Source organism: Sarcophilus harrisii, chromosome 1 (genome assembly GCF_902635505.1).
Source record: "Sarcophilus harrisii chromosome 1, mSarHar1.11, whole genome shotgun sequence".
Classification (NCBI taxonomy): Eukaryota; Metazoa; Chordata; class Mammalia; order Dasyuromorphia; family Dasyuridae; genus Sarcophilus; species Sarcophilus harrisii.
Window position 1 is genome coordinate 130,357,993 of NC_045426.1, and position 16,447 is coordinate 130,374,439.

Here is a 16,447-nt window from a genome sequence, read left to right on the forward strand (position 1 = left end):
GACAGGACACCTCAATTGTGTACTTTGATTAAGTTTAGATTTAGAATAAAGAAGCCCCGAATTTAAATCCTTCTTCAGATGCTTCCTAGCTGTGTGATCCTGGACAAGTCACTTGGCTTCTCCAAATTTTGGTTTTGTCGCTTGCAAAATGGGGATGGCAATAGCACCTACCCTAGAGGATTATTGTGTGGACCAAATAAGATAATACATGTAAAGCACTTTGTAAGCATTGAAGTGCTGTATCATTGTTATTAAATATGTACCAATTTCATCTATAACTATCTAATTAAAGGGGGAAAGACCCTTAAAGTTTGTATTTGGTGGAGTCTCATTGAAAGACTAATAGGGAGAAGAACAGTAAAACTAAGGGAATAAGTAATTCAAATGGAGAAAAGTCTGCAGGGCAATAGTATCTTCCCAAGACCAAAGGAACCCTATTGGTTGTTATTCAGTCATGAATAGTTTTCATAACCCCATTTGGGGTTTTCTTGGTAGAGATTCTCTAGTGGTTTGCCATTTCCTTCTCCAGTTCATTTTACAGATGAGGAAACTGAGGCACACAGATTTAAGTGACTTTTCTAAGGCCATAAAAAGGCCTTGTCCAAGCAGCCCAAAAAAGAATGGAAAAAAAGAATAGTAAATAATCAACTCCGTCCAGTTTCTACATTTCACAACATTGAAAAGTTCAGGGTTTTTTGTATGGATCAAGAATTCAGGTGTGAACAGATAACCCATTGATGTATATTTTATTTTTATCAATGCTAAGTTGGATAATGCTTGGCAGAGTTGGGTAACAGTACTGGTGAATTATTAATTCAGTGTTGGCCAAGAAAGACCAATATAAATGTCCACAGATACCATGATACCCAAATTATATTCTTATCCATAAAAAAAATGAGAGCTATTTTGTGATTCTCAGAGAATTGATTTGTAATCATGTATAACGGAGACTTTGGGAATACCTATTATCTGAAGGTATAGCCTTAGTTTGTGTGTATATACACATACACATACAGCAAGATGTCTTTATCTCCTTTATATTTAGATGATTGGCAATTGAAGACAAATGCATTATGATGGAAGAGCTAAAATAATACAAACAATAAAGCAAGGAGTTGACTCTTAAGTGACATACCTGGGTCACACAGAAAGTGTCTGAAGCAGGATTTGAATTCAGTTCTTTCTGACTCAGTATCAAATTACCTCGTTACCTAGTCAGGAAGGTTTTCCTGACATCACATGGAAATGTAGCTCTTTGTAATTTCTTATGTTGTTCTTGATTCTGTTCCCTAGAGCCAAATAGAACTAATTTTCTTCTTGACATTCTTTTAAATATTTGAAGGCAGTTCTTTTCCCCAAAAAAAATATTGTCATCCCCAAGCTAAATAGCTCCATTTCCTTCAAATGCTTGTTATTTGACATGAATTAAAGATCCTTTACTTTTGGTTATCTTTGTATGGACATTTTCCTGTTGTACAGAGTTTAGAGAGGAGATATTACTTAAAGACAACATCAGTTTGGCTGGAATTTACATAAAGAAGAATAATTTGCAATGTTCCTGAAAAGAGACATTGGAATCAAATTGTGAAGGACTTTAAATTCCAAACAGAGGAGTTAATAATTCTAACCTAGAAGCAGTAGGGAGCACTGAAGCTTTATGAATAGGGGAGTGACCTGGTCAGATCTGAGTTTTAAGGAAATCTCTTTGGCATTCACTATTGTACTAAAAATACTAGCTATAGAAATAAGATAAGAAAAAGATATTGAAGGAATAAGCATAAGCAACAAGGAAACAAGACTATCATTTTTTGCAGATGAATAAAAAAACTAATCAAAATGGTAGGAATTTCAGTGATATAAAATAAACCTACCTGGATCAGCATCAGCATTTCTGTATGCATATTACTAACAAAAGCCAGCAGTAAGGGAAAAAAAGAGAAAATTCATTTAAAATAACTACAGACAATAGAAAATATATGGGACTCTATCTACCAAGTCTATAAAATGCTTTTCACATATCAAGGTGTATCTAAATAACTAGAGAAATATAAATTGTTCATAAGTAGACCACGATAGACATTATTAATTTACTTACTCAATATCATACTAATTAAATTACCAAATAATTTCTTGTAGAACTGGGAAATTAATATAGAGAAATAGAATATCAAAAGTTTCAATGAAAAAAATTGGGAAGGAAGGGTTGTTAGCAATAGCAGATTTCAAACCTCAAAGCTGTAATTGTGAAAACAACTTAATTAAGAAAGAAAGATTGAAATGAGACGATTCAGATTAGTTCCAATGATCTCGTGATGAAAAGAGAAATCTACAAGCAGAAAGAGGAGTGTGGGAACTGAGTGTGGACAACAATATAGTATTTTCATTCTTTTTATTATTTCTTTCTTTCTCATGTTTTTCCTTTTTGATCTGATTTTTTTCTTGTGCAGTATGATATTTGTGGAAATACATATAGAAGAAATGCACATGCTTAACATATATTGGATTATTTGCTATCTAGGGGAAGGGGTAAAGGGAAGGGAGGGAAAAAAAATTAGAACACAAGATTTTGTAAGAGTGAATGTTGAAAATTATCCATGCATATGTTTTGAAAATAAAAAGATTTAATAAAAAATATTAACTGCTCATGGAAAAGCCAAGCTAATGTAATAAAAATAAAAATTCTAAAAAAAATTTTTTTAAAGAAAGAAAGATTGATTAGTAGAACAGATTAAGCACACAGCTTTTCAGGAGCAAATGAACACAATAATTTGTGTTGTTAAACCCAGAGATCCCACTTATTGGGGCAAGATATCACTATTTGACAGAAACTATTGGGAAAACTGGGAAATAGTCTGTCAGAAACTAGGCATAGAGCAACATCTCACAGTGTAACTAGAAAAGCTGAAAATGAATACATGATTCGGAAATAAAGGGTGATATTATAAACCAATTAGTGGAGCATGGGAGAAATCACTTTTCAGATTCTGAGTGATGGATTAAAGTGGGGGTGGTTTGATCACCTGGCCTGTGATAGCACCAGTGCCATGCTGAGTCAGCTAGATTGCCACATTTTCCCTCATTGTGGTAGTTGGTGGGGATGTCTGCCCTCTATTCTACAAGATTCCTCTCTGAACAATGGCTATGAAGGTTGCCCCTGATGCAGAGCTGGTAGTCTGGGATTGGGGTTCTGTCACTTCCAGGCTTTCTGTGTCTATCTCCCTGTTGGTGGCAAGTGGACAGCAGTCATTGCTCAAGGTAATTAGGAAGGTGGCCCTTCCTCCAGCAGATTTCTCTGTTCCACAGTAGCATTAGGGGCTGAGCTGAAGCATTCTGGTGGATTCAGAAAGACTACTTAGCAGACTACTATAGTAGCCCATGTGATTTGTTGATAAAGATCTAAACTAGAATTGTTGTATGAGGTGGAGGAAAGGAAGATACAAAGGATGTTGAGACAGAATTGACAAGATTTGTCAATTAAATATGAACGGTTGTGATGCGAAAGTGTGAGAGCATAGAGTTATCAAATCAATTCAATTAAACTCAAGAGATTTTTTTCAATGCCTTCTATATGAGCACGTTAAACACTGGAGATGAAAAAATAAAATGAAAGACTGTTCACACAGAGTATCAGGAATGAGCTCCTCTAAGTACCTGAGTTGTATTTTGCAAGCAGTCAATATTTTATGAGATGACAATTAAAAGGGAGAACATTCCAGCCTTGGGTCATAGCCATATACTCTTAAGGTTAGACTAGACAGATTGTGAAAAGTCTCAGAGGAGTTTGTGTTTTGTTTTTAAAAAAAAAATAATAGAGAACCACTGAAGTTTCTTGAAAATGAGAGTGACCTAATAGGATCTATGTTGAACCATAGTAAATTGGCAGCTGGCCAATCTGGGTAAATGGCAGGATGGTGATACAGATAACATAAAGAGGGAAATTAAGAGGTGAAGTGGATTTAAGGGGAAAGATGAGAAAGAGAGAATATGGGAGGTGGAAAGAAGAAAAGGAGAGAAGGGGAAAGGAGTAGGGAAGCAGGAAGGGGAAGAAAAGGGAGAGAGAAACTGAGGCTTCAAGGTGAATTTCATTCATCAGGGATCAGTTCTACTAAGAAAGGCTAGATCAAAAGCATATGTCCTCGGAGAACAGCCCTGTTCTTTGGACTAGCATAATTTTAATGTATCAATGCTGTGTCATTGAACTGGTTTTGAAAAGTTTCATACCACACCTACTCTTTTGGAAGTAAGTGATTATCATCATTATATTCCTCATGGGAATGAGTTCAGAAAATTTGGGGAAAAAACATCTATTAGGACTGAATGCAAATGAAGATTTAGAAAAAGGCATTTAAAAATTTTATTACTTTTTTGTACTTGTTCTATAGATTATGCCTGGAGCTTTGTTTTTCATTAAATTAATTATGATATTATAATTAATTATATATGTAATTAATATTAAATTTAACATCTTCTGGAATTATTCTTTTTTGAGGGGAAGAGTATCTTTTATCATTACTCACTAAATTTCCACTTCCCCTTCTCTTCTCAAAGTTCTCAACTATAAAAAACAAATAGAATCAAGCAAAACAAATCCACATATTGATTATATTTAAAAATCAAAATCTAATTTTATACTTCTAGTCCATCTCCTATTCCTGAAGATGAGAAACATGATTCACTATCTGTCTTATGGTAATGTGATTGGTCACTATGTGATTGGTCACTATATGTCCAATCCCTCTCCCTGGGACTTCTTTGGAGCATATTCTATGTAGTGTTGTCATTGCTTCAGAACATATGTACAACATAGTGATTTCTTGAGTATAGTTCCAAACTGTTTTCCAAATGTTTGAATTATTTAGAGCTTCACCAATCATGCATCAGTATTCCTGCCCTCCACCATTTCTCCAATAATTTATATCTATCTGTCTGATGGGTATGGGTTGGAAACTTAGAATTACTTTAATTTTAATTTATATCATTATTAGTGATTTGAAAGATATTGTCAAACAATTGGTAGTTTGCATTTCTTCATAATGAGCCTCTGGGCACATAATCTAAACTTCTTTGGGGAGTGATAATTTCCAGTCCTCCCAGGACAACTGACTATTTTTCCCTTCAGGTTTCTTTCATATAGCCCTATGGGCAAGTCTAGTAGGTCTCACCTCAGGGTTGATTCCTTAATAGATTCAGCTATTATTTCTCCCATTTCCTCTGACCTCTGCTATGGACTACCTGCTGAGGACACCTCTGATGGCTCTTCCAATCTTTCAAGCTTACAAGGCCATAATCTAGTCCATTTCAATGGCTATTGATTCCTAAGCAACATTAGAATTTCTGGTGTGAGGACTTTCCAAGCCCTTTTCTAAGCTACTCAACCACTTTTCATGTCTACTTGTCATTTAACTCTCATTGTGACTCCAAGAAACTGTAGCATTTGTAGCAGCCACACCGAGTAAAACTAACTGGGCAGATGGGCTAAATCAGGTTGTAGGTGGGAGTATGTCTTCCCAAGCACATGAAGGCTTCCTCCAGTGTAATGAACCAATAAGAATAATATGTTCCAGCGACTATGAAGATAGCTGAAACAGGCTCTGTGAAGTGCTTAGAGATTTGTCATGCATTGAAGATGCCAAGGTCATCCACTGCCATCAACAGTCATCTTGACTTTGAGATTGATGCCTTTGTGGAATTCTGACTCACTTATATGCAATTCATCCTGGAATCCAGACATCACCCATGATGTCACGGGTCCTCTTAGGAAAAGAAGCAACAATTAACATTCACCTAAAATTTTTAAAAAGAGCAAAATCAAAGAAATAGAAACCATGTACTCAGGGACACATGGTAGCCAGGGGGAGATAAGGCAGCTTTGCTCCTCCCTCAACTGGAACCTTCCAACAGTTGTCCTCACTGGAAATCCACTAGGGGAAAAAAAAACGAGAGATAAGCTTGAATCTTTAGTATGCATAATAAATTCTTTCTGAATACCAGTTAAAAGATTGTACCACATGTGATACTTACACATGCTCGAAGTTGGAGGAAGGAATTGTCCTTTACAAATTCATGGAAGTAGGATCACTAGGCAGGAATCAGATGGCATAGTTCTTATGCTTCAAGGACTACCATCAATCATCGCTTTTTCATTTGAAAACTGTTCATATCCATTGACTTTTTACTTACCTATTGGAATAACACTTGCTTATACATACACATATACACACACATAGTAATTCCCTAGATGTTTTTAATATTAAACCTTTATCAGAAATATTTGCTGCAAAGATTTTTTTCTCAGTCAACTTCACTTCCATTTTGCTTGTGTAAAAGCATTTAAAATTTTTACATAATTGGAATTAGCCATTTAATCTATAATCATCTCTATTTCCTGTTTAGCTAAGAATCCTCCCCCTATTTATGGTTGTGAAAAGTATCCCCTTCCCTTCCTGCAATCTCCTTATTGAGACTTAGCTTATGTGATGTGGTACTTTTGAGGACATGAAAGTCTCAAGATTTGTAGTTTCTGCTCTGTGCCTAGAAATAGGAGGAAACAAAAAGATAGAGTGTGCAGGCAGTAGCTGGAGGTGAAGAACTCCCTCTCACCTTGTCCTTCTCCTGCAAATCACATAACTGCTCCAGGGTGAGAAAGAAATTTGAAGAAAGGATTAATCTTACTTTTATAAACCATGGGTAAAGGCTAGTTCTTTTAATAAGATTTAATAATACTCTTTTACTCTTAATTGTTATTTATCTCTCTGCCTATCACATGGAACCATGTATGTCTTAGTACTATCTAGAACTAGCTCCCAAGACATGATTGTTAAATTTTCAATAGGAGCATTTATATTTCAGAAATTGGCAAACTACAAATCAGGACTTGATTTGTTATTTTATTGATGGCCCAGACTTAAGAGAGTGATAGAAAAAATGTTAATAATGCATATTAAATTTTAAAAGTGCGTCAGGTTTATGTTTTTGTTTTTGTTTTGGAGAACTAATTGTTAAACATTTACCAGGACACTCCTACATAGTGCTCATCAGAGAGTAATTCTCTGCGTTCTCTCAGCAAGATGTCAATCTGGTAAAGGTACATGACCTATAATTTCATCAAGGGAAGTTATCAGTTAATTAGGAGCTCCTCTTGCACTAATAAATATAAGATCTATACCAAATAAATACAAAGCAATTGGAAATAGGGAGTTAACAACTAGGAAAATTAGGAAAGAGCTCTTATAGAGCTGACCCTTGAACTGAGCCTTGAAGAGTGCTAAGGGTCCCCAGAGCTGAAAGTGATTCTCACTCAGTGGGAAAGGGGAGTACAAGTCCTGGAATCAGAAAGTCTTCTTAGAAATTATTGTCTATAAAGTACTCCTTTCCCCATTTCCTACCTCTCCCCTCCCCCCGACCTTACCTTAAAAGACAAGAAACTAGGAATAACACAGTGTAATAGAGACAGGAATGGACTTGTAGCCAGGAGACCTGGGTTTGATTATTGTTCTACCACTTACTAGTTCTTTACCTCTCAAGACTTCCATCTCCTGCCTGTAGAATGGAAGAATTGAATTTGATGACCTACAAGGTCCCTTTTAGATGCTACATCTAAGTCTGTAATCTGTCTAAAATATAAAAAGTGGTCTTAAAGAATGGAAACCCTTGTTTTTTAGTAAACAATGCTTATTTGTTATATGTAATATCCTGAGGTATGGAGGGGACAAAAAGTCTTTTAACTTAGCCTTTTAAAATCCGTTGATTTTACATTTAACTTTTTTGAGGTTATTCTCCAATCCTTTCACATCAGTCACTCAATAAGAGTGTAAGCACCTATCACATGCTAGACACATTGTCTAGTGTTGGAATACAAAGAAAAATAAGGAGTTCACATTCTAATGGGGAAAAGAAAATGGAAACAATTATGTACAAACAAGCTATATCCAGAATAAAATGAAGAGTCAACAGTAGGCTAGCACTAGCATTAAGAGGGATCAAGAAAAGTTTCTTTTAAAAGGTAGGATTTTAGCTGGGTTTGGAAGGAAATTAGGGAGGCATAGGTTAGTGAAAATGCCTTTGAAGTGAAGTGTGTTTGAGTAACTGCAAGTTAGTCATGTCACTTGATTGAAGAATTTGATGGTGATGACAGTGAAAGATGGGGGAGAAGGATGAAAGAATACTGCTAAGAGTTCTCTCTATAGTAGCAAAGAATTGGAAAATGAAAAGATCATCAACTAAGGAAAGGCTGAACAAGTTATGGTATATGAATGTGATAGAATAATATTGTGTTATAAGAGAGGAAAAAAGGTTTTTTCAGAAAAACTGGGGAAGCTTGTTTGAACTGATGCAAAGTGAAGTGAGTAGAACCAGGAGAGCAATTTATTTGATAATGATATTGCAAAGACAATAAACTCTTAAAGACTTCGAAATTGTGGTCAACAAAATGGCCAATCATAATTCTAAAGGACTCGTGATGAAACAATTTACCACCAAACAGAGAAGGGATGAATTCAGAGTGCAAGTTTAAGCACCTCTCCTCTCCTCTCCCTCCCTCTCTCCCTCAGTTTCTCCCTTCCTCTTTCCCTTCCTTTGTTCCTTCCTTCCCTCCTTCCTTCCTTCCCTCTGTCTCTCTTGCTCCTCCCCCTCTTTTTCCCTGCTTCTATTTCTCCTTGCATAATGCAAGAAATTTTTTTGTTTTTTTAAAAATGCATTTTGTGTGTGTGTGTGTGTGAGAGAGAGAGAGAGAGAGAGAGAGAGAGAGAGAGAAAGAGAGAGAGAGAGAGAGAGAGAGAGAGAGAGAGAAAGAGAAAGGAAAAGAAAGAGAATAGTTAATAATAAAATAAAGTTGATTTTTTTTTTCAAAAAGCTGCAAAAGTAAGAAGGGAGCAGGTTTTGAAGAGGTTTTAATGACAAATAGGATTTTATATTTAATCTTAGAGGTATATGGAAGCCACTAGAGTTTCAAAATCTAAAATACTCCCTTTGCCTCTTTTTAAATCACTTCCCTTCACCAGCTTTGGCTCTTTTAGGACAAAAAGGTCAAGGAGGGGCAGTGTGTGTGGGGGAAGACTACTGGTTCTGGAGCCAGAAAACTAGGATTCAAATCCCACTTCTACTCAGGCTTGGGGTTGGTCACAACATTCCTGCCCACAGATTTCCTTATCTGTGGAATGAGGAGGTTGAATTAGATGGTCTGTGAGGTCCCTTCTAGATATGTAATCCTATGAAAATGCCTCTACTTTTATCCTTTCCACTAAAATAAAAGTTTTTCCTTTTTTCAAAATTTGTCTTTTTCAGGTAGAAAAATAACCAATGGCTCTCTTCCTGACTCTTTGGACAGTATTTCTGTTGGCACTGATGCATTTTAGTACATGTAAAAGTACAGGTAAGGACATGAAATGAAGATTTAACTTTAAAAAATGTGAAAGGTATTACGATCAAAAGGCAAATACAGGAAATTTGGTACCTAAAACAGATTGTTTATTGTAAATTTTTTTTCAGTTCTGTCACATTATTTTTGTTGGCTTTAAAAAAAAGTCTGAGATCATTATGGTTCACTTTCGAAATTCTCTCATGAGGATGGACAGATTCTATCACAGAGTTTGCTTCACCTTGAATCCATCTGCTTCTTACCTCTTTCTCTTCAATGATGTCATTCTATTGAGTTGCAACTTTTTTCATATATTACTCATTGGTATTGTCAGTAATCATAATTATTGTCCTTAGAGGTAATGTTTGTAATGAGCTTTATGTTTGTATGGAAAGTGTAGATAGATGATAGATAGATTTACATACATACACACATACACACAGAGAGAGGGGGAGAGGATGTGAGAGAGAGAGAGAGAGAGATGGAGGGAGGGAGGAAAAGAAGAGAAGGAGGAATGGAGGAAAGGAGGGAAAGAAGAAAGAAGGAAAAGAAGAAAAAAGCAAGGAAGGGAAAAGGAAATAAAGAAGAGGGAGAGAAGAAGAAAGGGAGAGGGAGGGAGGGAGGGAGAGTAGAAAGGAGGAAGAGAAAAAGGAAAGGAGGGAGGGAGAAAAAGAGGGAGGGAATGGGAGGGAGGGAGACAGGAAAGAACGAAAAGAGGGAGAGAAAGAGAGGGAGAAAGGGAAGGAGGGAGAGAGGAAAGAAGGGAGAGAGAGTGAGAGGAAAGAAGGGAGGGAGGGAGAGAGATCATTGTTTTGATCCTCACCATCCTAGGAGTTAAGATAAATAGTACAAATGGCATCAAAGTAAATTAGTTTTAGAGCTGGGAGAGAACTTAGAATTCATTTAGACCCATTCTTTTTTTTAATTTCATTTTCCCCAACCTCTTTTTTCCCCCCCCAACTTTCCTTTTTTTTAATTGATGCACTTCCAATTTTATTGCTGCGTTTCGTTTTTACATGACATTTACAGATTTCCTCACAATTCATGAGAGCTCGCTTGTAATAAATTAAAAATCATAAATAACACTAATAAAAATAGCTTTATCTGGAAATGCATGTAACATTTCAAATCTGCACCACTCCCCCAATTTCTCCATAAAAAAGGAAATGAACAGAATTTTCTCCTCCTCCCATTTTGTATCCCATTGAAGATGAAAACATCATATAACAAAAAATTGAGGCATACTCAAACAAAACAAAGTCCTTCAGTGATTACACACAAACATACACATATACACATACATATACATAAATGTGGGTCTCACCCTGCACCCTAAATCTAACACCTTTATATAAGGGATAGTATGTGTCATTGGTAGTTCTCTGGAATCAGGAATGGACATTGTGTTGAACAAGTTTTTACACTTTTCAAAGTCATCTTTTACAATGTTGTTACATAGATTGATCTAATTCTAGTCATTTCATTTTTCATACTTATATTGAAAATTTCCTCAGAATTGCTCATTTTCTTGTATTGGAATTATAAATAATTCTTCTAGTTCTGTGCGCTACACTTTGCATCCCTTCCCTTAAATCTTTCCAAATCCTTTTGAAGTCATCTTTTCCTCATTTTTTACAGCATAATTTCACAGAGGAAAAAAACTAGGCCCAGTGAGGTTTATAGTGAGTTGTCTGAGGTTACAGTCTTTCCACTATAGCAATTCTCATACTCATTTTATGGACGAGGAAACTAAGAATTAAGGAAGTAAAATTGAAGTAAAAAGAAAGGCACCATATGAAGTGATAATATAGAAATCTAAAGCAAATTTGAGAGCTGTGAAGCCTGAGATCATTGTTAATCCATCCACCCTGACTCCAATTTCTGAGACTATCTTGATTAGCAGATCTTTAGACAACTAAACTATTCCCTGGACCTAGCCCTAGTCCCTTCTCTTCCAAGAGACTTTAAAAGTCACCCCCCCAAAAAAAATCATATAGCTTAACTAATTAAGATTCTGCCTTATTTAGTCAATTTTTGTTGAGCCCATGAGCTATTTCACGTAATAAGTGGCAAACCTTTGTTACCTGTGATATACCTATGATATCTGACTTGATTGTTTCATGTCAAATGAATTATTATGTTCCCCCAAATCTGATTCAGAGCATTAGAGCATTGAAACGATTTCCTACCTCTAATCATATAGGCTTGGAAGGGCCAATTATCATCAAGTCTAGCAGTTTCCAATACAGAAGATTCTGAAAAAAAGAAAGGGAAGTTGGGAGAGGAAGGGTGTAGAGGTAAGGCAGACAGGTGAAAGGTGAAAAATGTGGGGGGGAGAAAAGAGGAGGAAGGTGAGTAGAATCAAGAGAGTTTGTCAAACAAACAAAAAAAAAAAAAAAAAGTTGGGTCCAGGAAACCTTATGTTGGACTGTAATCCAACATAATCCAGCATCCAAACAGTAATTGTGATCATCTATTTCTTTATTGAAGTTATCACTATCTAGTTTCCAATTCCTAAATGTAGCTGAAAAGTTCATATAAGAACTTTCTTGAATAGTTTTGATACCTGAAACATTCAAGAGGATCACATATTAGACCAATACTAATTATCAACTGTTAACATACATGTACAGTACTGCCCTGGCCATATATGCTACGACTAACTGTGAACATAGGAATCTAATCCAGGGTCCAGCTTGGGTATCTGTGTGATAATATTATGGGTGGAGAAAATGATTACTCCATGTTTGAGGTGTGGAGTTAAGTGTATCTCCTTTCTCAAACTCTCCCCAACTACTTAACATTTTTTCCTTAATAAGTTTATTATATTTTAGTTTATTTCTGATTGACCTGTGCAAATCATTCAATCATAAAACTATTAAAATACAAAAAAGTATCATTTTCTGAATGCAGCCCATCTTTAGATAAGCTATCTTTGCTCTAGAACAGAATTTTTTATTTATTTGTTTGTTTGAAATTTCACCTTTTCCATGCCTTCCTTCCTACTGGAAATTCTCAGCTTCAGTAATAATTGACACCTTCTATTCTGAGGGATCCTAAGTTAAAACCTAATTAGATGCTTCTGCTAGAGACCTCACATGTTTTTATTATCCTCTTGTCTTCATTATGTCTTCCTTCCATTAGGACTTAAAATGGGTATTTTCTCAGGACCAAATGATGAAATGTATTTATTCTAGAATACCTTCTTGCTTAAAATGCCCTTCTTAACTAATGCTTGCTGAATGAAAAACACTATGGAGAACGAAATGGGGTTGAACCCTCATTTCTAGTAGTTCTAGTAGTTCCTGAGACATCCCAGGGTTTAGCCCCTTGTCAGGAAGTCATTCTGTTATGTAAGCTTGAAAATACTTGTCTGCTAGCCTCTGATTAGCTTTAGGAGAAATTTGAGCACCACAGTATTCTGGCTTTATTTTTCACTGGTCATGCTGACCATGAAACTCTGAGGGGAGGGGAAATGTGGTTCTCCACTACTGCACAAGGGAAGAGTTTCTTCATTTTTGTAGAGAGGCCACTACTTGAATTTTAATTGCAATTTTGGTAGACAAGTTTTTTTTTGGCATGATGCCTGGGTTTTGTGAGAGGATGAGTGCTAGAATGTGGACTTAGCCAAAAAATTAGAGACTTCTTTCCAGTGAAAGCCCTCCTTTGTACTAACCAATCTCTTTCTTCAGCACCAGTCACAAGTCTGAGGATTCATAGATATTTGTCTGACTGAAAATTTTATAGGATAAAAGCATTTGGTTTTTAAAACATTAAGTTGGTATTTATGGTCAGATCATTGAAGTTTAGATAGGCTGCTTTTATAAAAATCATTAGCCTATCCAGTTACTGGTTTTCTTTAGGAAAAGAAATCTTTCTTTCAAGAAAGGGTAATATGTAACTGTACTACAGCATCTTGACTGATGGAGCTGTAAGGTTTTAAAGAATATTTTTGATCATGTTATTTTATAAGAAATTTTTTTTAATTTTTGCATTGCTTGGTATTGGACACATACCTGAAATAAATCTGATTGCTCAATGATTCAAGACAATTCCAAAAGATTCATCATGGAAAATGCTGTCCTCATCCAGAAGATGAATTATGGAGTCTAAATAGAGATGAAAAAAATTGTGTTTTCACTATTTGTTTTTTCTTCCTCATGGTTTTTCCCTTTTGCTCTTTTGGTTCTTTCATAACATGATTAATGTGGAAATATGGTTGAAATGATTGCACATGTATAACCTTTATCAGATTGCTTGCTGTCTTGGAAAGAGTAGAGGGAGGGAAAGGAAGGAGAAAAATTTGAAACTCAAAAACTTACAAAACTGAATGTTGAAGATTATCTTTATATGTGATTGGAGAAAAATAAAATACTATTTAGTGAAAAATAAATTTATTAAAAAGTAGTAGTAAAAAAGATAAATTTAATTGCTTTTTCTTCTTTTTTGAAAGTTTCAGTGCATTGTTTCCTTGATAGCCTTAAGCTGCACGTACACTCCACTAAATTTGTAAAGAAGAGAATACTAAATTTCTAAACAAGAAAACAAGTAAAATATTTTAAACAACTTTTATAAATGAGGTTTAACACAGTATACACTAGGCTGGGCTTAGCAGTTTCAGTTCAAATTTATTATACATACTATCAGTCACTGTTCCCTCCCCCTTTTCAATTTTCTTTCATATATTGTCTTCCTTCATTAGATTGCAAGTTCCTTAAGGTCAGGGACTGCCTTTTTTTTCTTTTCTTTTTTTTTTTTTTTTTTTTTTTTTTTTTTGTATTTCCAGGACTCAGCACAGTGTCTTCTAATACATGGTTGACACTCAATAAATATTTATTGATTAACTGATTGACTTAGCTTTTGCCAAATCACTGAATGAGTCTCCACCATGCTGTTCTTCTGATCCATTATAAATTCAATTATTATACTTCTGAAGTAAAAATTGGGACATGTGGTCTGCTAAAGGATATTAATGAAGGTATAGTGTAAAGATCATTAGGTTTGGGATCCAGGGACTTTAAATATTTGAAGATTTGTCTTAAGGTGGTAGTAGTTGTTTTTTGTCCTTTGTTCTCAAAGAGGACCATCGCATCAGGGAAGTGATACCATAAAATTCAAGGGAATTGGATTTAAATGAGGGAGGGCTATGTGAGGTCACCTGCCTCATTTTCCCCCTCAGAGCCATCTGGATCCAATGGGCAGATATAGATCAGGATGACCGGAGATGGCCCTAGAAGCAGTGAGAAGTCTCTTAAAGCTGAGGTTTTTAGGGGTTTCATTCTGACTGAGGTTGCATCCATCCAGTGATTAAGGATAGGTAACTATTAAGAGGCGTTAAGCTTATTCTTTTTGGTCCCAAGGGAAAGAGCTAGAAACAATAAGTGGAAGTAAGGAAAACTTATGGATAGGTTATCCTGATAGTGAGCTCTTCTTCATGCTATATCTTTAGGCAACAGCTAAATACCCACTTATTGGTGTTGCTGTAGAGGGAATTTCTATATAAGTACAGTTGAACTATGTGGAATGTCTCTTGTAGAGCTAAAATTCTGTGATACAATGGCTGATTGATGAGCCTGTCTTGAATGGATGTATGGAAAAGACATTGGTCAGCATTTGAAATCCAGCATTTCTGAAATAATCTTTCCTCCTAAACTTGCTCCTCCTTTAAAATTTCCTCATGTTGAAGATGACACTATCCACAATCTCAGATTCACCCTTGCCTCTTTTGTCTTCTTCACCTTTCCTATTCTTGTCAATTATATTTCTAGGATATGGCACAGTGCATAGAGTACTGGATCTGTAGTCAGTATGGGAAAGACTTGAGGCTGTTTTCTAGTCACTCTTCTATCCTACTAGATGGATGAGAAGAACACAATTTCAATCCCATTTTTAACATTTACTCCCTTAAGTAAGTTGCATAGCTTTCCAGGCTTCAGCTTCCTCAACAATAGAAACTGGATTGGATGAATTCTAAAATCCATTTCACCTAGGTCCTATGATTGCCTATAGCAATTATAATGGTGCCATACCTCTTGATCTTCCAGTCTTTTATGATTTTCTAGTGATTTTATATGCATTAGTTTCATTTCCCCAAGCAGAGCACTTTTTCTTATATCTCCCACAATCCTTAGATAAGTGCTGGATGCTTAGGAGATTATTAGTAACTTTTTCATTGATCAAAATGTTTAAGTCTGATGCAGTAATTTTGTTGACATTTAAAAGCTTCTTGGACTATTATAATTGGAAAGAGACATATTAGTCCAATCTAATCCAACCTCTTTGGCTTATAGATAAGGAAGTGGAAGGATTAGTGTTTAAAGAAGTTAGTAAGTTGCAGAACTGGGGTTCAAATCCAGTCCCTTTGACTACAAATCCCATGCTCTTTTCACCAAACTACCCATCTTGGAAAGTGTCATTTTTTTATAACCCCTTTTTTAAAAAACCTGTAAAGTACTAACTTTTAACAACAACAACAAAAGAATTTCCAATTTTTTTCTTCTTAAAGTATGATAGTATTAACAACTGCACTTTCCTAATAACTAGTTTTTCTTGCTCCAAATTTCCAAATCAACTGGAATTTGCCCCAAATATATCGTTTTGAGAAGTCTCACTGTTTTTCAGTTTTAAGAACTAAGCAATTATTTCTTGTAAGAAAGAATAATAACTAAAGTGAATAGTTTAATCTTGCAATAAATGGACAATTTAATTTGTGCAACTATTTATATATGCCTAACTAATGATATTTTCCATAATTCAATTCTGTCTTTCAGAATCATCTGATTATTTAGTATTTCCTATTGAATCTCTTAATACTTTTATTCGCTCTAATGAACAGTGCTTGGATATAGAATGGACTGTAAACCCGCATGCTTATACTTTGAATTTAAAAATGATTTTCCAAATAGATATCAGAAGAACTACATTTTCCAACATTGTTGAGAATGTAAGTATTTTTAAATGGTATTTTTTTTCTCTCAGGCGGGGGTGGGGGGGGAGAGGGGGAGAAACACTCCGATATGTTTTGTACAATTTCTATTTATGTTGATATTTTCACTATAAATAAAACCATGGAATGAAGGAAGTTTCAGCTAA

General features: G+C 35.3%; 1 protein-coding gene across 2 annotated transcripts in view; it reads left to right on the forward strand.

Moving 5' to 3' along the window:
* The window catches only part of OSMR (oncostatin M receptor), a 66,004-nt gene that overhangs the window by 6,059 nt on the left and 43,498 nt on the right, over positions 1 to 16,447 (forward strand). For both annotated transcript variants that reach the window (XM_023496124.2, XM_012541429.3), the window contains exons 2-3: positions 9,283 to 9,370; positions 16,126 to 16,298. In XM_023496124.2, the coding sequence (XP_023351892.1) occupies positions 9,298 to 9,370; positions 16,126 to 16,298 (246 nt within the window). In that variant the 5' untranslated portion in view covers positions 9,283 to 9,297. The remainder of the gene's footprint in view (positions 1 to 9,282; positions 9,371 to 16,125; positions 16,299 to 16,447) is intronic.